The sequence below is a fragment of the Phyllostomus hastatus genome, unplaced genomic scaffold, assembly GCF_019186645.2.
Source record: "Phyllostomus hastatus isolate PE091 unplaced genomic scaffold, TTU_PhHast_1.1 phas_contig_1162, whole genome shotgun sequence".
Classification (NCBI taxonomy): domain Eukaryota; kingdom Metazoa; phylum Chordata; class Mammalia; order Chiroptera; family Phyllostomidae; genus Phyllostomus; species Phyllostomus hastatus.
The window spans coordinates 7,576,234-7,596,670 of record NW_025333537.1 but is presented as its reverse complement, the minus strand read 5'-3'; the positions used below and the strand labels follow the sequence as shown (position 1 = coordinate 7,596,670).

General features: G+C 63.1%; 1 protein-coding gene across 3 annotated transcripts in view; it reads right to left on the bottom strand.

Annotated features, from left to right (window-relative positions):
* RBM19 (RNA binding motif protein 19) overlaps nucleotides 1-19,616 on the bottom strand; it is a 103,333-nt gene extending 83,717 nt beyond the window's left edge. For 2 of the 3 annotated variants that reach the window (XM_045844189.1, XM_045844199.1), the window contains exons 1-16: nucleotides 19,466-19,616; nucleotides 18,126-18,308; nucleotides 16,407-16,532; nucleotides 16,150-16,185; nucleotides 15,650-15,854; nucleotides 14,401-14,672; nucleotides 13,183-13,263; nucleotides 10,824-10,902; nucleotides 8,783-8,854; nucleotides 8,237-8,440; nucleotides 6,846-6,976; nucleotides 5,989-6,110; nucleotides 5,430-5,526; nucleotides 4,996-5,106; nucleotides 2,849-3,049; nucleotides 1,518-1,647 (exon numbers count right to left, since the gene is read on the bottom strand). In XM_045844189.1, the coding sequence (XP_045700145.1) occupies nucleotides 1,518-1,647; nucleotides 2,849-3,049; nucleotides 4,996-5,106; nucleotides 5,430-5,526; nucleotides 5,989-6,110; nucleotides 6,846-6,976; nucleotides 8,237-8,440; nucleotides 8,783-8,854; nucleotides 10,824-10,902; nucleotides 13,183-13,263; nucleotides 14,401-14,672; nucleotides 15,650-15,854; nucleotides 16,150-16,185; nucleotides 16,407-16,532; nucleotides 18,126-18,308; nucleotides 19,466-19,501 (2,086 nt within the window). In that variant the 5' untranslated portion in view covers nucleotides 19,502-19,616. The remainder of the gene's footprint in view (nucleotides 1-1,517; nucleotides 1,648-2,848; nucleotides 3,050-4,995; nucleotides 5,107-5,429; nucleotides 5,527-5,988; nucleotides 6,111-6,845; nucleotides 6,977-8,236; nucleotides 8,441-8,782; nucleotides 8,855-10,823; nucleotides 10,903-13,182; nucleotides 13,264-14,400; nucleotides 14,673-15,649; nucleotides 15,855-16,149; nucleotides 16,186-16,406; nucleotides 16,533-18,125; nucleotides 18,309-19,465) is intronic. The other variant, XM_045844205.1, reaches the window with a different exon arrangement.
* Between the last annotated feature and the right edge of the window lie 821 nt (nucleotides 19,617-20,437).

Genomic DNA, 20,437 nt, shown 5'->3' with positions numbered 1-20,437 from the left:
AGAGATGGCTGCTATGCACGAAAAGGAAATAAAACAGTGTGACCGAACTGTCACAGAGGAACAGAGTGGGGGGAGGGAGGCAGCAGATCGGAGTCGGTGAGCATGGCCCCGAGGCAGCAGCGGCCTGTGGGGGCGCCGTGCCCCCCGCTGAAGCAGGCAGGCAGAGGCCTCCGTGGTGGTGGGGGGGTCCAGGGCCCCCACTCCTGCCCAATCTCTGTGCTTTAGAAGAGCACTGTGCTTTTGGTCAGGTTCAAGTCCAACAAGCGACATGAACACCGAGGGTGCCGCCGGCTTGGGGGAGATGGTTCCTTAGGATGAACCACAGGGACGTGAAGAGGACTCTCTCTGATGGAAGCAGGTTTAGAAGGAGACCCCAGTCCAGCCCGTGGATGAAACTAGCCCACGAACAGGCCAGGGAGGGGTCGGCAAGGTCCCCGCCAACGACCGGTCACGCCAACGACCAGGGACACCGCCAGAGCCTCTGGCGGCGCGGGCTGAAGCATCTCCCCGGCAACGGGGACCCGAAGTTCAGACCAGGGCTCCCCGAGCCCGGGCCAGGCCGGGCCAGGCCTGAAGGCTTTCCCGACGCAGGGCGGGGGGAGAGGGGCGGCAGTAGGGAGGTCTGTGGACAGCGAGACCTGCTCAGTCAGGGGACTGGTCTTTAATCTGGGAATTTTACACCCCCCGCCCCCACTTTTCTTTTCGTTGTTAAACACCTCTTCTAAAATAAGAACAAGGGAAGTGGTAGATAAAAGACTTACTCTTTTAAAGTTCTTACTTTAACAAGCTGGTAAACCTAAGCGGGTACAGGGAAGGGGACGGATGTTACTGATGGGCAAAACCTTAGCCCCCAGTTAAAAGGCCCATCGCGGTCCTTCAAAAAACTTTTCCAAAGGTCTCGAATTCCAAGATACGGTCGTGGTCCCCAGACCAAGTGGTTCTCCCCTGGGGGCTGGCCTGCCCCCAAGGGGCGTTTGGGAACACAGGGGGTGGTCCAGGCCACCGCCATCTCTAGGGGCACCCCTGACACTTCGGTGGGGTCCAGGAAGGTGAGACCTCTCAGTCTGCGGAACTGTCTCAATGAGAACGAACGGTCCCCAGTGCCCACAGCACCCCTCCCTTCCCTTTCCTGCCTTTGCAGCCACTGGACGCCAGAGGGCGCTGGACCACGTCCAGGACGCTGCAGAATCACCCCCGCCCAGGAGGCAGGGGCTGGGGTGTGAAATAAGGCCGTTTTCCCTTGCTGTGTTCTGAGTCCCTAGTAATTGATTCTAGGTTTTTTTTCCTCCCTTACGACCTCTAGCCCACAAGCTACAAAGCTGACTGCCTTCTGCTGCACCTGTCGCTTTTATGCTTCTTTTTAAAGAACATTTCACCTGCCTGTGACATTCAGGAGTCTGGCACCCACTGGTCTCCAGGATGAATAAAGAACTTCAAACCTGACAAACACGCAGTGCGGCCCCACCCCCATCCCTCCCCTGCTGCCCCGGCACGCCTGATCCAGACCCGGCTCTCACCGGTCTCCGGCTCCGCCATGTCCTTCTCCGCAGGTTCCACGGGTGCGTCCTGGGCTCCCTTCTCCTGCGGGGCCGAGCTGCAGAAGACGCCCACTGGAGCCCACTCCAGATACAGGGGGACGTGGTGGAACTGCAGGGAAGGGGCGGGGGGCACAGGACTCAGGGCCTGACACAGGCGAAGAGCCCGAGGTCCAGAGAGGACGAGGACTCAGCCCGGGCCGCAACCAGCAGGGGGAGCACGGCCCAGAACCCTCCGCGCTGCGGCTCGGGCTTAGGGGAGGCCGAGCACCTCTGAGCACCACCCGCGGTCACTGGATACATCTGTGGCCCCGGTGGTTCCTCTGACCACGGCACGAATGAGGAGTGGGGGGTGGGGGGCAGAACCAGTGGTGGAATGCAGCCCTCCTGCAGGAAGTGCAGAGGGCCGCTGGAGACCACGCCCCCCCGAGGCCACACAGTGCAAATGCGCATGCGTGCACCGCCGGTCTTTCAGAGAGTGAGGACAAGTCAAGCCCGCACACCGTCCCAGTGCCCGTGAGCAGACGCCACCGGCAGTGGGTTGAAAGGGGGTCCCCAAAGGACATGTCCACGCCCTGACCCCCAGAACCTGTGAACTGAACCTTATCTGGGGCAGGAGGTCTTTGCAAATGTCATTTAGGTGAGGGATCTTAAACGAGATGGCCCCGGGTCACGTGGGGGGGCCCTACGTCCGGAGACAGAAGCGGAGACAAGGCAGAGGCACACGAGACAGGCCGGGACGGCAGTGCTGCAGCCACAGGCTGGGACACCCGGTGCTGCCCAGGGCTGGAGGCGTGAGGAAGGAGCCTCCCCAGAGCCGCCCCCCCGCCGCTGCCGGCACCCTGACTTAAGTCCTCCAGCCTCCAGAACAGCGAGGAGGCATTTGTGCCGCCGAGCCACAAGTGTGTGGCAGCTTATCACGGCGGCCACAGGACACTAACAGGCCGACGTGTGCGTGCGTGTGTGCACATCTGTTCTCTCTACCCGGCACCAGGAGACAGCCCACCTGCAGCCCTCACTCTCTCGTTACCGCAGGCACAAGGTACCAAAAGCACCGAGGACGGCGGGTCTGCTCACGAGGGCACAGAACGCCCAGGAAAGCGGGAGGCGGGCGGGGGCCGAGGCTGCCCCCTGGGGCGGTTCTGAGGTTCCCCCCCACGCTCTCCCTCCCCGGTGCTCTCAGTGGGGGATGAACCCGCGATCAGGATGGAGACGATGGCCTTCAGACCGGCCCCCATGGCCAGGTCCGCGCTGAGGCCGCCCTGCACTGGCTTGGTTCACGCCCCCCGGGAAGTGGGCCTGGGCAGCCCTACCTTGGAATAGGCCAGGTGCCTGAAGGCCTTGCGGGCCTCCAGGGGCTCCAGGAACTCCACGATGGCGGTGACACCACCCTCGGGCAGCAGCACGCGGCCCAGGCTGCCGAACCGGCCAAAGAGCTCCTGCAGCTCGGCCGCCAAGGTGCCTGCCGGCAGGTTCTTCGCCAGGATCACGGTTTTGCTGCGCTCCGCGGCGGCCTGCGAGCGGGGAGAGGAACACACTCGGAACAACAGGAGGGAGGGTCCCTGGCCCGACACGGCCCTGACCAGTGGCCGACTCCAGAAGCGGGCCCAGGAGACGCCACCGTCCCAGGCACGTGGCTCCACCGGCAAGAGGGGGCTCCGTGGAACAGGTGAGGGTGAGGGCTCCAGAGTGGACTCCTTGGGTCAAATCCCGGCTCCTCCACCTCAGAGCTGTGGCAAACCCCACCGGTGCCTGCTGAAGCCCCTCGTGGGCCTTCCGGAGCGCTCCGCCCAGGTTGGCATCTGCACCTCGGCGCTCGGGCCCTTTCCGGCCACTGCAGACCACCTGCTGCCACGCGTGGCAAGTGACAGATCCGGGGAGCAGCCCCGGGCTCCCAGGAGCTGGTGCGCCCTGGGCCTGTGGGGCAGTCCCACAGGCGGCCCCACGAGGGGCTCGGGCTGCCCCAACACACGAGATTGTCCTGCGCTCGCCCCGCACTCCTCTCCCGCCTCCCGCCCGGCCGTCCTCACGGGGGTCCTCTGTCCAGTCCGCTCCTCACCCTCGCATCCGTCCCGGAGCCCGCTTTCGGAGGAACCCGAACCAGGGCACCGGCTATCCGGCCTGGGGGAAGGCGCTGAGCTGCGCCTCGGCCGCGCCTGGCCCCAGGGCCCGGCGGCTGTGTCACTGAGCCGCCCCACGGGCAGGCACGGCAGCTGCGCCCACACGGGCAGAGCGCACGCACCGCACCGCAGAAACCGTGCCTGAGTGCCAGCTGCTGTGCCACTGAGAACTGACACTGGGGGGGCAGCAGAGAGTCAAAAAACAGACAAATCCGGGTAGAAGGATCACCTGGCCACGAGTCTCAGCTTGGCTACGGAGCTAGACTGCAACCCTGGGCCAAATGCTTTCCCTGTGGGCCACAATGTTCTCATCTGCAAAACGGGCTAACAGTAACACCCACCCTGCGGACCGAGTGAGGCCAGTGGGGGGGAAGCACCTGCAGGTGGGAGGGGTTGGGCACCCGCGGGCGTTTTAGGCGTAATGATTTGGGGCGCTGTCTCTGGGGCCTGCACTCCAACCCAGCTCCAGCCTGCTGGCTGTGTGACCCAGAACACGTGGCTTCACGCTGGGACTGTGGACCCTTGTGGACCACAGGGGCACAGCAGGCTGCCTTCCCGCGGCTGTTGTGAGAGGGACGTGAGCGAAGGACACAGATGCTCAGAGGGTGCGTCGGTGGGTCTGACTGAATGCTGGCTACTGATGCAGCTGCTTCCCTACCCGTCTACCCACCCACCTCGCCCCCACTTCCCACCTACCCCTCACCCACCCGTCCATCTCCCCACTCTCTCTCCAGTGCACCCTTTTAAGGGGAAGTCTGAGGTTGGCCAGTCTGAGGGGGACGCTGTTTGGGAGCCAGACGCTGAGACAGAGACCAGGCTCCTGCCACAGACTGCGGGACTGTGACATCCCCTCCCCCCTCTCAGGGCCTGTTTCCTGTCTGCAAGATGGAGGGGAGGGCGGACCCTCTAGGCCTGAACAGTCATAAACCCAGGAGGAACCCCCACCCCCACCCCTGCCCGGCAGAGAGCGAGCATGTGGAGGTGCTGACCCTTCCCCTGCTGGGTTCGGGCGCGGTCTACCGCTCCAGCGGACAACAGGTGCACTCGGAGAGGAGCGGGGGGCGGACCACGGCTGTCTTCCCCCCGCCCCGGGTCTGTGTGGCGGAACCGAGGTTCTGGTGGGTTCCAAGGGAGCCCTCTTGCACGTGGCCCCCGAGAGACACCATCCGGGTCAGACGGGCCCCTCGTCTCATGTCCCTTCCTTACTTCCGTTAGACCCTAAAGTCAACAATGACCATCTCCCTGGCAGGGCCCGACCCTGAAACCCAACGGCACATCCCTGCCCCGAAAGCCCGCCGGGGACCGAGGCCCAAGCAGCTGAGCCGGCCGCGCGGACCCACCTGGCTGAAGGAATCCAGACTGACCCCGTTGTCAATGAGGAAGCGCCGTACTTCCTGGACCAGCTGGGTCTCCCCCAGGGCCACACGCACGGCCACGCTGCCCTTGGTCTCCTGTGGGGCAGGGGACAGGAAGAGGCCCCGTTGTCCGTCGGGCAGGTGACCAGCCAGCCCTCCCGTCTCCCGGCAGCCGGGGAAGCAGCTTGGAAGGAGAGGACCCCTGACGCCCCTCGCCCACCCTGCTGGCTTGCTGGCTCTGGCTCCCTCGTCTCTCACCGCAAATCAAGGGCCCAGGCCCCTCTCCAGCCCCCCTCCCCCCACTACGGTCACCTGGGCCTCTCTGTGGCTCCTCCCAGATGCCCAGTTCACCCCACCCCGGCACGGTGCGCCCTGCGGCTGGCCCGGAGCTGGGGACACCAGACGGGCTGCTCACTCACGTGGTCAAACACTTGGCTCTTGGTGGCGCTGTACTTCTGCGCAATGGCGTCGGCCACCGCGTTGGGGCCCATGAACAGCGTGTTCCAGTTGTGCGAGCTGAGAGGTGGGGGGGAGGACGGGGGATGTCAGACCGTGGCTGAGCAATGGGACGGTGCGCTCATCCGCCTGCCGTTCCAAGCCCCAAACCCCAAAGCCGCACCCCCCCGCCCCACGGCCAGCTTGCCTGGGCAGGCCAAGGACCCAGGGTGCGAGGACAAGGACAGCGACGGTGACATTAACAATGCCTGACACTTGTCAAGCACCTACTCTGTGCCAGGGGCTAGGTGCTCTGCCTGTGTCAGCCCGTTTAACCCCAGAACACTGCACAGCTGAGGCTGCACGACGACGCCCCGGTGTGCGGACAGGGAGCTGGGCTCAGCGAGGGCACAAGTGAGGCTGGCCCCGCCCACCGCGAGGGCCAGGGCCAGGGCCAGGGCCAGGGCGCCGGCGGCTGGGGAAGCGCGGGGCGAGGGCAGCGGGAGCCCGGGTCAGGCCCAGAGGCGGGTCGCAGGCGAGCACCTGGAGCTGCTGGCTTTGTCTTTGGCCTCCTTCTTCTTCTTGTAGGAGGATGTTCCTGGGGCACCGGCGTCCTCGCCGGCCTCCTTCTTGATGGTGGACGGCAGCACGTGCAGCATCCGGCCCTGGAGCGGGGGGAGCAGGGGGGTGAAAGGAGGAAGGGGCAGGGCGCCGGCCTCTCCAGGAGCAGGCCGTACCCCGTGCTGAAATCCTCCTCAGACGACGCGGCCTCAGGCTGAAGGACCCCATGCTCACCCTCGGTCCAGAATGGGGACCTGGTCCTGTGGGTGACACAGGGACCTGGCGCTGGGGGGGAGGCCACCTGTCACAGCCTCACGGAGGAGACCCATCAGTCTGTAAGTGCCGCCCGCAGCACCGCCACCCCGGCAGGCCCGGGCCCCACAGAGAGGCCGGCACACCGTGAACGAGGGGATGAGACGGGGGGTGGAGGGGGGAGACGAGGAGGCCTCAGGTGGAGGACGCGCACTGAGCACCTGCCCCGGAGACACAAGGCCATAATTATGTCCTACTGTGGCCATGTAACGGGACTGCACCCAGATTCCTTCCTTCCTCCTTTTTCCTTTCTGAAGTGCTTGCTTTCTCCAGACGAAGAACACATTTACTCGTTCAACAAATGCTTTCTGAGCGCCTACTATGTGCCAGGCGCTGTCCGAGGTGCTGACAGAACAGCGGAGCCCGGGCAGATCCTGCCCTCAGGGAGCCCCACCCCCCGTGGGCTGCACACGCTCTGGGTGTGCTCCCTTGGAAACTCGGGGTGTGCACATGCGTGCCCGCGCACACACAGCCTCCCCCCCCCCACCGGGGCCCCGCAGCCCCGCCAGCCCTGCGCGGCCACTCACCTGGAACACCTGCCCGTCCACCTCCGCGTAGGCCCTCACGGCGTGCTCAGGGATCATGAAGGTGACGAAGGCGAAGCCCTTGGGCTTCTTGGTCAGGCTGTCGATGGGGCAGTGCAGCTCGGACAGGGGCCCTGCGGACAGCGGGCGTCAGGCAGCGTCCCGCGGGCCGGGGTGGGCTGCGTGCTCGGCGCTGGGCAGGGGACGGGCCGCGACGGTGAGCGCGCTGGGCCGCTGCCCCGGGTCAGCCCGCGGAAGGGCGTGGCCGGCGGCGACAGCCAGGCTGCCTCACGAGTCAAGGGCGTCCTTCCACAACCCTTTACGCGCCTGTCCGGGGGGCAGAGGTGCCGGGGCTGGATCCTGCCCCCACCGCCTCTTTGCGCAGCCTCGGGAGGCCACCGCCCTCCAGGTGCCTCAGTCTTCCCGCCTGTAAAGTGGCACCATAAGAGCCCCCGGCTCCTGGGGCAGCCGGGAGGGCCAAACGCATGAGTGCGTGACACGAACTACACAGTGTCCTGCTGTCAGTGCCCTGGACGTGTTGGCTGAATCCTCTCACTGCACTCAAGTCCAAGTTCCCCTTTCTGAATCGTTGTCTGCTCTGAATCCAGGTGTGACGTGTGGTCTATGGGTCCTGTCCCCGTGTAGCCGGCCCTGCTGTAAGCTTGGCACCGGCCTGGGGGGAGGGTCCAGGACAGCAGCACCCACAGCCTGGGATGCCGCACCGCTCTGCCTGAGGGCGGAGCCCGACTCAGGGCCGCTCTGTCCCCACGCAGGCAGGCAGGCCCCCACGCTTTGGTCCTGCACTGCCCAGGGCCGGCCTCCGAGTAAGAGTGGGAGGGCCCTTGGGGGGATGCCGGAAGCACTAAGACCCCACCATCATTTTAAACCCCAACTTCCTTCCTTTCAGCCACGCCCCTACAAATACACCCTGTGTGACCCAGTTAAGCTATGGGCCTTCAAGTTCACATGCTGTGAGGTCACAACAGCAACAAGGACTTGACTACAAACAACCTGCCCCCGACACTGAAAGTGTCTGGATGCTCAGTTTGGACAGTGGGGCTACTTAGACCCAGGAGCACGGTCACATTCACACTGAGGCAAGGGCTTGGGCAGCAAGGGGCACCGCGGAAAAACGCACCGGAGCCCGTCGGCCCGGGTTCACCCTGAGAGCTCAGAGAGCAGGGGTTCAGGCGGCAGAAGGGGCCTGTGACGTGGCCGACTGCTTCGGGCTCTGCTGTGTATGTCACACTGGAATTCTCGCAGCCGCTCAGGGACCCTCAGCCCCATTTTACGGACGAGGAAACTGAGGTGGGAGGTCATTAGCCCAAGGTCAAGGCTGAGGGAGGGAGGCGAGGGGCTGGGGGTGCACGCCGTGGCCCGGGGTCCCGCCCCACCGAATCTGGAGAAGAGCCGCTCCAGGTCCTCCTCGGTGCTGGTGTAGGGCAGGTTCCGCACAAAGAGCCTCCCGGAGTCCGCCAGGTCCTCTTCCTCCTCGTGCTCCCCGAGCGTCCGGCCTTGCCAGGGCTTGGCGCTCGTCTTCGGGGGCCCCTTGGCCGTGGGGGCCTTCTGCTCCCTGAACACCTCGATGTAGCGGCCCCCTGCAAGGGGGGAGGGGTCAGTGCCCCGGGGGCAGGCCAGGGACTACACCGGCTGCTCAGGCCTGGCGGGGGCTGCTGGCCTCCTGTGAGCCCCGGCCCCTCCTGCTCCGCATTTCCCCATCGCTGGGCCCGTCGGATCCCTTCCGGTCCCCCCACCCCCATGTTGGTCTGCTCTGACTCAGGGCACCAGGGCAGGCACTTGGGTCTGTCCCGCTCGCTGCCCTCTCCCTGGAGTGCGGAGCGGGCCCCAGCTTTCGGCAGACCAAGACGTACGGAGCGCACGGCTGGGCAAACGGACGGACCCCTGCCACCAGGAGACCGGCCCGGGCCCGCTGTCCTCACCCATGTATTCTCTGTTGCATTTCAAAGCTTGCTTCACTTCCTCCTCGCTGCTAAAATCCACAAAGACGTAACCTGAGGAAGGACAATGACAAAGGTCGCATCGCAGGCCCCGTGGACGTGCACGGAGTCACCCAGGCCATGCCAGGTGTTCGGGCGAATCTGAGCAGGAAGCGGGGGAACTCCCTGTGCTCGCCAGTTCTGCAAACACAGGACCTCCCTCCCCCAGCGGCCACGTCCCCCTCCGCAGGGAGCGTTCAGACCCTGGGCCTGGTCTCACGGGGAAGATGCGAGCACAGGCGTCAGAAACTCGGGGCCTCTGCATCCCCCGAGCTGCACCTGCCCGGACCGGGCCGCTCTAGGGAAGGCGGGCCTGCGGTGGCCGTGACCCAGCTCAGCACCGGAGGGGCCGCCCCACTGCCACTCTGCCTGTGAGCCCGAGGCCCCAACACGCACAGAGGCAGCAGCACAGGGAGCTGCCCCTGCCCCCTACCTCCCGGGGCCCGGCCCTGCAAGGTGGCGTTCCCCCCCCACCCCTCCAGAGTGCGGGGGCATGCCCGCCCTCGGCTGACGGGCGGCAGTGCTGCCCCTTGGGCCACCCCATGGGGTTTGGTGGCCAGCACCAGGCTGTTCGGGTGCTCCCCCCCCGGGGCTCCTCCCTCCCCTCTGCTCCTGCACCCAGACACCTCGCCTGCTGCATGAACACCCTTCACTCTCTTCCCTCCTCTCAACCCCCTGCAGCCACAGCAGGGCCCCACCCACCCACCGCTCACCCTCTGTGGGGGGCGCTGCAAAAGCTCCCACCTGGCCCACGTGCCTCCCGGGGGCGCTGTCCTGGCTGGGGCCACTCTGAATCTGACCGTGGCCTCCCCTTGCTTTAAGCCCCCAGGGGACCCCCCACCCCACACCTGGCTGACGTCTACGGTCATTACCGAGCCCCCGGTCTGGGGGCCGCCTGCCGCCTCTGCAGCTCTCCCGTGGGGACAGTCTGTCACTTCCCCACAGCGTCCCGCTCCAAGGCCTCCAGGGCAGTTCCTCGGTCCTGACAACTCCGGAATGTTCCCCCTCACCCTGCCCCAGCCACCCCTGCTCCCCATTTCTGGTCTCCGAAGTGCCGGGAAAGCGGCGGTGCCACCACCACTGACGTTAACAGTGGCTCTCAGGGGGCCGGGGAGGGCGCGGTGGGCGTCCAGCACTGTTTCAATGCAGAGCGCTAACTCGCTGACCCTCACGGCGGGATCAGACATGGCCGCCCTCCCGCAGAGAGGGGCGGCTGGTCAGGGCCCTGCCTGGCGAGCAGAGCACAGCGCTCGGAGGAGAGCCACGCAGGGGGTGCAGGGACCTGGAGGGGACAGGACCAGACCTGGGGCAGGGGCCCCTTCTTCCCCAACGCTGTCCCCCACCTACCCCAGCTGCCCTGGAGCGCCAGCATCTCGTTGTGAAGGCCGGCCTGCGTGCCCAGCGGGGCCCGGAGGGCCTGGGCGCAGTTCTCGGAGCGGAGCCAGCTCTGAGGCTGCATGTCTTGTAGCCCCCGGCCTGGCCCATGAGAGGCACAGGCAGGCTCCCATCTCCCCAAGCTCAGATGCTTCCTCCCAGCATGTTCCCCGCCCCAGAGCGGCCAGACCCAGGGCTCCGGAGCCCAGGGAGTGAGCGGGCCGGCTGCCGGGGGCGGGCACCTGGGAGAGGGCATGAGGGGGCCACGGCACACACCCCTGGCAACTCAGAGTGCACACTCCTGGCACCTCGGCCCAGGGACTTCGCTCAGTGAACCCCAGGACCGGGCCCATCTCTCCAAAGCAACAGGGGAGCCCCCTGGCATTCGTGTGGGCCAAGGGGGAGGGAGAAGGGCAGAGAAACAGGGAGAACTACATGCCGGGCCGCCAGAGGCCGGGCCGAGAGGCAGACCCTCGCCCCCAGCAGTCAAGCCGAGCCCCAGAACCACCAACAGAAACAGGAGCCACCTTTCCAGCGTCTCCCCCGCCCAGCCGCCCAGCCCCACACGGCCCCCTGCTGCCGCACCAGCCCCCCAACACCCCGTCCTCACCTGTTTTGTTCCCGTGGGCGTTTCTCACGATTCGGATGGCTGCCGGTTTCAGGGGTGCCAGGAATTCCAGCACGTTCTTCTGTAAGGAGAAGGAAGGTTCCCCGCTTTACCGACCCCATAGTGACAGGGCAACTCAAAGAAGGAAACCGGCCAAACTTCTGAATTCAGAAGGGTTGTCAAAGGAGTTCGTCCCTTACTGTTTCTCGAGTTTCTCTAAACTACACACACCTTTCCTCCATTGCTAAGTAAGACCAACTTGGAAAAAATTTAAAAAGAAACTGGACTTAAGAACATACATATGAAAGAGTAATGCTGCCACCACCAGCATCTGAAAGCATCATGTCTGGCCTCTTCTCCCCAAGTGCCTCTCCACACACTTGGGTCGGACCCGGCCTCTGCCGCTGCCCCTCGAGCCCCGGGGCCCGGTCCCCCGCAGGTCCGCGCGCCGCAGGCCACGGGGGAAGTCAGGCAACGCTCCGCGTCCCTCCCCGGCTGTCAGGTGTCAACGACCCGATTATTCCGGGAAGGGCTTTTCCTCACTCCCAGGTGCCGGCCTGTCGGGAGATCCCGCCCACTAGTGGGAGGACACGAGTGCCTGTGTGTCTCCGCACGACTCCACGCCTGTGTCTTTTACTTGGTGATGCACACCCTGGAGAACCTCCCAGAGCACTCTTTTTAAGGACATGTCACATTCTACTGTTTCAGAGTGCCACAGGTCTGTTAACCAAGCTCACTACACCTCGACCTCTTCAGCCTGGGCACTACAGTGTTAAAGGTCATTTTCTTTCCGTTGATATATGAGAGGAATCTTTTCTTCCATTGTACTTTGTCATTCTCTGTGGAGAGGAAAGGAGTGACTGTTCTTTGGGTCTTCATTTTGCAAAAGGCCATCTAATGTTTACTTTTTTTTTAATTAAAGCATGCGATTTTCTGCACAGTTGGTATTGAAAGGCTCTTGACCCTCAATTCCCAGACAACTCACGTGGTCTTGCACAACCCAAATGCATGCGACTCAGAAGTTGCTTAAGTGTTACTTTTTAAAAGTTGGTAAACAGACAGACTATCGATAAAGAGGGTCCCTTCCAGAGAGAAAAAGGGCAAAGATGATCAAGCGCTTTGCAAAAACAGACGTATGTGTGATTTACAAATCGTGAAAGCATCAATCCCACTAATGATTTAAAATGTAACTTAAGACAAGACGGCATGTGCTCATCTTGTACGACGGGATTCGCCCCCAGGGCTCCCGGAGACGGACCGCGCACACCCTGCGGAAGGGAGGGGAGGCAGCAGGACTTCCGGAGGGACACCGCCCCCGCGCATCGAACCCTGACCACGTCCACGTGCCTGCACCAACGTGGACGCGGGGCAAAGGCTGCCAGAGCGCGACCCCCAGCAGGTGCCGCCCATGACCTGTGCCTTAACACTGGTTCGTGCGTTGTAGGAGGATTATTTTAAAAAGAAAGGAGGAGGAGCAGGAGGAGGGGGAGAGGAAGAGGAGTAACAGTAATGATAACAATAACGTACAATGGAAGGACGTGGACGCACGGCCCACAAAGTCTGAACCGGGACCCTCGCAGAAAGAGCCCTGCTAACTCTGAGCACAGAGCGCCGCCTGTGTTGTTGCTGATCAACAGCGTGAGCAGAAGCGGCCCCGCGCCCCGGCTCGGGAGATGGGGCGACTCTGTCCCCGTGTGTCCAGAGGAAGGGCTACGCACACATGAAAGACCCCTTTGTAGCCCAGCGTCCGACATGCAAAGACATTCGAGACCTAACTTAGCGACCGGGGTGGGTTCGAAATAGTTCCTGGGGCAGGGCTGGTTTTGCAGAACAAAGGGCGGGGCCCGCTGTTTGCACACAAGGAAGAAACGTGGAAGGGGAAGAACCCAGGTTTGTGAGTGGCCGTCGCCGGATGGGACTTGCACGAGCAGGGAGACTTTACCAAGTGCCCTCGGCTGCAGACGCCGAGCCAGCCGATGGGCACGTGGCCCCATCAGGCCCACGACTGTCTCTGTGGACACAGTGTCCCGGTCACACGGCCGTGCCTGCTGGGGGCAGTAACGTCGCCCAGACCGCCCCTGTACCCAGACTGGGGACCACGACGCCTCCTTCCTCTCTTCCACTGGCAGAAGCCCGCCCCCCCTCGCACACGGGACCCGAGAGTGGAACCTGTCTTTCTCGGGCTCGGGACAGCCTCGCGCTTCCTGACCCTGACAGCGCCTGACACCTTCCTCACCGGCCTTCTGGCCCCCAATCCTCTCCAGCTCCAGTCCTCAGCTGGTCCCGAACCCCCAGGGTGCAGGGGCCCCCGGCCCCCGCCCTCAGGTCTGGCCCCCCCTCGTCCCCGGGGTGCGGCACGAACCTCCGTGACGTTGAACGGGGCTCCCCGAAGCTTCACCGTGTGGGGGGCGGTGGGCTCCCTCCGGGCCGCCGGCTTCTCCGTCTGCAGACGGCAGGGAACAAGGAGACAGGCACGGTGAGTCCCCGGCACAAGGGAAGTCTTGCTCCCAGATGTATCGGTGAGCGCACCAGGGGTGCCGTGCCGGCAGGACGTGCCCCGCGGACGGACATGCAGTCCGGCCGGCGGGCGGATGGAGCGTGCTCACAGGGGCCCCGGCTGCAAGGGGGGCGGAGAGCATGGGCAGCAGCCCGCGGTGAGGCCACGCTCGCCGCCCCTGGGCGGTCCAGGGCCCGTCCGCACAGACACGGTGCCCAGCCCTGCGCAGACCCCGCGGGCCTGCAGAGTCTGCAGACGACCTGAGCGAGACGGGGGGCTCGGGGTCTTCTCTGCGATTCCGCAATCCAGATGGCTCTGGCAGCCCCAGATGTTTGGTAACCCTGGCAACAAAACCTGCTCACACCTGCACTCATTGGCCAGTAAAGCCCCATCGACTGAGGGAGTTCTGAGGTGACGTCTTTCCCACGAAGTACGAGGGGTCACCTCCGGATTCACCGCGGGAAAACCCACGCACTTGACGGGGCGGGAGAACGCACGGGGTGCGGGGTGGCCTCCTGGACCCGAGGCCTTCCAAGCGGCGACACACACCCTGGCCCGGGGACCCTGACACGAGAGCCCGGGGACCTGGACGACACAAGGCTCTGGCCCGTCGCCCAGCAGAGAGGCCCCCGGGAGAGACGAGGAGGAGGCCATGAGGGTCACACTCCAGTTTGTGGCCTGAACCTCAGAGCCCAGCAGCCCCGGGTCCGCACCCTGACTCCCTCGCTCCCCAGCCGTGACCTTGGGCAGGTCACTTCCCTGCTCTGGGCGGGGTTCCCTCCTCCGTGAAGCGGGACGTGAAGGACACCAACCCCCATGACCGCCCTGCCGCGAGAGCCGATGACAATGGTATGGCAGGTACTATACCCGGCACTTAGTAGGAGCTCATTTAACTTTGCTACTGCTGACCGGGGGCTGACGTCTGTCCACGCTGCCACTGGACACAAAGCAGAAGGTGCTAGTGCCCTCCAGCCCCTCCCCCTGGAAGGCAGCCAGGCCTCAGGCAGCAGGGGACACGGCAGGGGCACACGGACCCCCTCCTCTGCCCGCCCCCACCCCCCAGGTGCCCAGGTGCACACCCACCTCGGCTCTGGCCTCCTGGGGCTGCTGCTTGTTCCCAGACGGCGCCCCCTGCTCTGCGCCCGGCCCCGTCCTGTCCCGGTCCCTCTGGGCGGGGGCAGCGCGCGGACCCTCCTCCTCGTCCTCGCTGCCTCCGTCACAGTTCACGGCTTCATCCTCGCTCTCCTCCCCGGAGGAGGACGGCGAGTCGGCCCTCGCCACCTTGGACTTTAGGTACTCCATGTCCGACAGCCCCTTCTGCACGGCGGCCTTGGGTTCGGGGCCACTGCCCTCTTCTGGGAAGACAGAGGGCTGGGAGTCAGCGAGTCCCACGCACACCAGGGGGCCGGGGGGGGGGGGGGGGGACAGCAGGGGCAGGGCGGTGCCACGCCCACCGCCACCCTGTGCCGCACAGCCTGGTGGGTGCTCTGATACACATCCAACGGGGTGAGACGCGGGAGTCTGGACATTTTTGTGCCCCAGGTCAAGGACCATGTGGCTCCTCGCACCAGCCTTGCCCTTGTCACCCGTTCTTTCCGTTGTGACCGGTGGGACTTCCTGCAGCTCCAGGCGAAACCCCCCTGGTTTCCAGGGGCTCACAGGAAGGAACTGGAGCCCAGCCCCCCCACCCCCCCGCCAGCTCCCAGGGCCGCAGCCGCCCTGAGCCTCGAGGAGCGCCCTCCACCTGCACCCCCTCCCCGCCTCTCCCCTAGGGTGTCCCACCAACTCCCGGCTTTGCATGGAAGCTAAACCGAGCACGGCATTCACGTCAAATCCGTTCTCTCACTTTAAGTCAACATCGATTCCCGACCCTCTACCACCCTTACCCTGGATTGCGGCTGCTTACGGAATCCATTGTCCCCGCCCCACACCGCGCACCTTCTGAGAATGGGGGCTCCTCCCTCACCCCCGTCCACCTGGGTCTCGGGTCTCGTCCCCGGAGGCCTTCCCTGGGAACTGCCCCCTCCCCTTTCCTGCCTCTCCTCTGCGCCACCCGGCTTCACATGACGTACTACATAGGGACTTATTCCCCTGTGGTGTCTGGGAGGCAGGGTTCATCTGCTTCTGCTCACTGTTGGGTCCCCGGTGCCTAAAGCCATGCCTTGTATACAGCAGGAGCTCGGCATTTGCGTGACTGAACGAATGAATAAGTGACCGAGATCAGCCAAGGCCACGTTCCTGCTGTTGGGATAGCGAACCCCACCGGGGGCCCCACGCTGGCGTGAGGCCCCTAAGCACGCGGGAACTCGCGGATGCGCGGTGATGGCCTTACCGCCTGGGCCCTCCCCGGCCCCCTCCTCCTCCTCCTCCTCCTCGCTCTCCTGGCCCGAGTCGGAGTCGAAGTTCAGGTAGTCACTGGCCGGCTTGCTCTTCCCTTTTGAGGGCTGCGCGTCCAGGGCATCGTTAGCCCAGGTGGCCGCCTGTGTCCGCTTCTGGTGCACGGACAGGAACTCCCGGAACTCGGTGTCCTCCTTCAGCTGGTGGCACCGCGGCGGGGCGGCGGGAAGAGGAGACGACTCGGGTCAGACTCACCCCTCCCAACTCTCAGCAGGGTAAGCGCATCCGCCAAGTTCATTCCCCCCCGTGGCAGGAGGACCCCCTGGGGGGCCAGCTGGGCCAGTCCGGGGAGGGCCGGTGGACTCTTCCCCAGGCGAGAAGACTGAGAAGCCCCAGGCTCGGCTCTGCCAGCCGCCTGCTCCCAGCCCACCCCCGCCCCGCCCCGCCAGGACCACGGCTGGGTGCCCCCGCTCTCGGTCCATGGGACAGACTCACCGTCTCCAGTGCACCTGCTGACTTTTTCTTCTTGTCCTAAAAACAGAAGGCACAGGCGGTGAGGGTCACAGATGCTGAGTGTCACAGACGAAGGGCGAGCGAGGGGAGACGAAACTCTCCTGTCCTGGGAGGGCCCGCCTTCAGGAACCGCCGAGAGGGACGCTCAGACCATCCCTGTCCCCGCCACCCTGAGCCCCCAGGGGTCACCGCCCTGCTGATGCTGGGCTGGAGGGTGGGAGTGATGACCTTGTACGTACTTTCTTAGCTTCTGGGGGGACGGAGTCTTTGTCTTTTGGAGGTGGCTTGGACTGGCTTGGTTTCTGGGCATGCTTGCTCCAGGCTCGGGGCTTCGTCGGGTCCCCAAATGACTTGCAGAACTCCACCTGCACGGGAGAGAGGCGATGATGACGGGGACACCCGTCCCTGCGCCCAGCCTGGGTGCCCCACTCCAGCACCTCAGAGCGCGGGGGCTCTTTACAAGGCAACTGCCACCGACTAGCTGAGCTGGCTGAAGCAAGTTACCTGTCCTCCCCCAGCCTCGTCTTCACCCCCTTTAACGTGACTGGGGTCACGAACAGTTACCGAGGAGCCCCTCACGCCAGGGAGTCTCCAGGCTCTGTGTGTGTAAGTGCGTGAGCCACCCGACAGTGCGGGGTGGGTGGAGGGGCCGTGACCTCCGTGCCTCTCAGGTCAGGGCACTGATGCACGGGGAAGTTTAGGCACTTGCCCCAGCCACCCGGGGACAAAAGGACAGAGACGGGAACTCCAGGTCTCCGGCTCTGGAGCCCAGGTTCTCCGTCGTCTAATCCAAAGGGCGGCAGAAGGTCAGGGCATAGGGCCAGGTACAGCGAACGGCTCTCGTGTTCCCACACTCACCGGGAAGCGTGGTGCTCGACTGGCGCGAGAACTGCTCTCGGGCCCTGAGAAGAGCAGGGCGCCCCTCTGGGGCTCGGGGGGAGTCCCGAGTGTCACGCCTAAGCTGACGCTCCTCTCTGGCCCTAACCCTCCAACACACCCCAGGTGACCTTTGCAAGAGGTGGCCCTGCTGGGGGCCCTGCTGGGCACTTCCCGCCACAGTCGAGGGGACGCGGTCAACCAGCTACTCCCCCCGGGGAAGGAGCTGCCGCTGTGTCACCGCCTTTCAATGTGAACTTCTCAAAATAGTTCTGTTGTTTCAGTGACAATGACGTGTGCTCATGTATAAAATTCAAATAGCGGGAAGTACAGGAAAGTGAAATTTTTTTTTTACCCCAATTCCTTCCTGTCACCGAGAGAGAGAAACTGCTATTCTGGCAGAAACCCTTCCACGTGGCTCCACGCACCATCACACACACAGGGACGGAGGGAAAGGATTCTACAAACAGGGTCACGTGATGGATGCTGTTCAGTATCTGGTTTTATCCTTCTCCATAAAGTGTTACAAGAGTTTTTACCAAGTCATTAAATGTACATGAGTGACACGAGTGGGACCTCCTCCTCCAGGAAGCTCTCCTGACTCACCACTCACCCCCAGCAAGGAAAGGGGCCCCTTCTGTTCTTCGGCACCAACCACACTGATTGAAAGCAGCCTCTTTACCTGGTGCCCCCCCCTTTCCCCCTGACTGTCTGTAGGCTGTTGGCCCCATGAGGATGGGGCCAGGGGTACCACACTCTCCCCAAATTCCTGGCACTGAGTGAGTACTGCCTGAGTGCCTGCCCAACAGGCTCGTGAATGAATGATGCACAGGTAATATCGCATCACCCGTGAGCTTGTTAGACATGCAAATCCTTGGGTCCCCAACATACTGAATGAGAAACTCTGAAAAACGGGCCCCAGGAAACTGTTTTCACAAGCTCTCCAGGGGGCCTGTAGGCCTGAAAGATTGGGAAGGAGCGAGGAACACCGATGACATCACAGCCCGAAAGGGGACAGGAGGGTGGAGGGGAAGATCAGTTTCGACAGGCAGGCAGGGGCAAGACTTGCGCCCACCACTCACCGTGATCCGGGAAGTGTCGACAAAGCTCCTGTTGAAATGGTCCAGGGCCTTCTGGGCCTCTTCCTCCGACTTGAAGCCGATGAAGCCGAACTTGCGGAACTTGCCGTCTCTGGTGAACTTCAGGCTGCAGTCCGTCAGCGTGCCAAAGGCAGCGAACAGCTGCTTGAAACGCTCCTCCTTCATCTAGGACAGAAGGGGCGCCGTGAGGGAGGAGCTGGGAGGGAGGAGCTGGGAGGGAGGAGCCCGGAGCCCTCAGAGCCGAGAGGGGACGGAACGGGCTGGAGACTGGAGGCTGTGGTTTGAGCAAGTCCCCTATCCACTTCATCAGCGAGGAAACCAAGACTCGGAATGGCTGCAATGAAATCCCCCTATCCTGGGAACTGTTAGGATGGAACAGACTCTGCTTCTCCGTTTATACAATACTGTACTACTGCCTGAAATTTTAAAATTGTATCAATAGTGCTCCTCTCCATCCCCAACCCGGGGCGGGGAGGTACAGTTAAAAAATCACAGCAATGACACAGAAATGGCTTTGTGTCCTTACACTTTCTAAGGAGACAGAGTCCCAAGGGGTAGAGTCAAGAGTACAGAAGACCTGCTGTAGCATCCAAATGGCACATTTTGGATTTCAGGAATGAGTGTATTAGCAGCAGCGGTGCGGCAAGTGTTTCACGCGTGAAAAGGTGTAGGGAGACAGGTAAGGATGGTCCACGGCCCCCAGTCATCTGACATCTCACACATTCGTCTGTTTTGACACTCATTTACTGGGTAGGTGTTTCCTGAATGCCTGTCACTGGTTCTGTGCTGGATTCTAGGGGGACGGAGACAAGTACTGGATAATGGTTTAAAGCCCTTCCCACCCACTCAGCTGTCGCAACGTAATCCGTCAAGCCCTAGAGACGGCATTGGGCATTAGAATGAAGGCCGGCCCTAAGCCTATTGACTTCCTACGCGCCTCCCCAACAGTCCCGAGTGCGGAAAGGCAACAGGAACAGCGTGTGACCCAGTCATGAGTCGGGAACATAACGGGATCGGAGGAGAGGAGAGGGGTTGTGGGAGCAGACACTCGGCGCGAGGTGGGGACTGGCATCTGCCTGGGGAAAGTTGTCCAGCTGCGGGTCAGGTCGCCACAGGTTAGCTGTGAAGCCTTGAGCAGTCACTATCCGCCCCGCCCACTGTCAAGTGGCGATAAGCCGAAGATCCTGTCCTGGTTTTCGAACCCTCCCGGAGTCCTGCCCCAGAGCGAAAACCCCTCAGTTCTCCCCAGCCGCCTTCCTACCAACCCCCGGGGCTCCTGACTGGCCCTGATTGCAGATCCCCGGGTCAGGCCCTGCACTCACCCCATTCGGGAGGTTCTTCACGATCAATCGCGACATGGCGCACGGTGCCACTGATCTGATTCCAGCACGGAGGGACAACGTCTTCCACCAACCACTTTTCACGCTGCAGCGATGGGCGCCGCCATCTTCAGCGAGCCGGAATAGAGTCACGTGCCCCAGACCTAGGCCAGCCCCGGAAGTGGGCGTGGCCAGAGCCAGAGCGAACGGAGGAAGTCACACCCACAAGGGCCGGGCCTGTCGCTTGCATTCTGAGCAGGCACAGGCTGTTTGGCGGTGCCCGATGAGATCAATGCAACGTCGGCAGGGGGCGCTGGTGCCTAACACAGGCGGGGGATCGCGGAGGATTGCGGGGTATTCTGGAACTGTTGTAGACGAGGAAATCATTTCAGCCTTCTTCACTATTTTTATGTGATTGAGTCCTAAACTTGAGAATGCGGACAGGATTGAGGATTCTTGCTTCCCTTTAGAAATGGGGAAACTGAGGCCCAGAGCGGTTGCCAAGTGCCGTGATTCAATTACTGAGCATCACCTGCAAATGTTGGACAGCGTGCATTGGAAATAAACCACCGCCGTTTTGCCAGCGAGTGAACTGGGAACCAGAGGAGTCAAGCCGCGTGCTCTAAGTCGTGCGGCCAGGAAGCATTAGGCAGCATTAGGGACTGAGTAGTTTTAAATGATAGGGTTACGGGGTGTGTTGGTTTCTAAATTGCTGTAACAAATTACCAGCAATTTAGAGGTTGAAAACAACAGAAATCTTTTTTGTCACGGTCCTGGAGGCCAGAAACCCGAAATCAGGGTGTCAGCTGGGCAGCGTTGTCTTCGCAGGCCCTAGGGAAGAATCCTTCCGCGCCCTTCCCAGCCCTTGGTGTCTCCAGGTGTTTCTCTGCTTGTAACTTATATCCCTCCGCTCTCCCTCCGTCTTCACGTGGGCGTCTCCCCTCTAGTGTTTGAGCTGAATCTATCCCCTCTTTT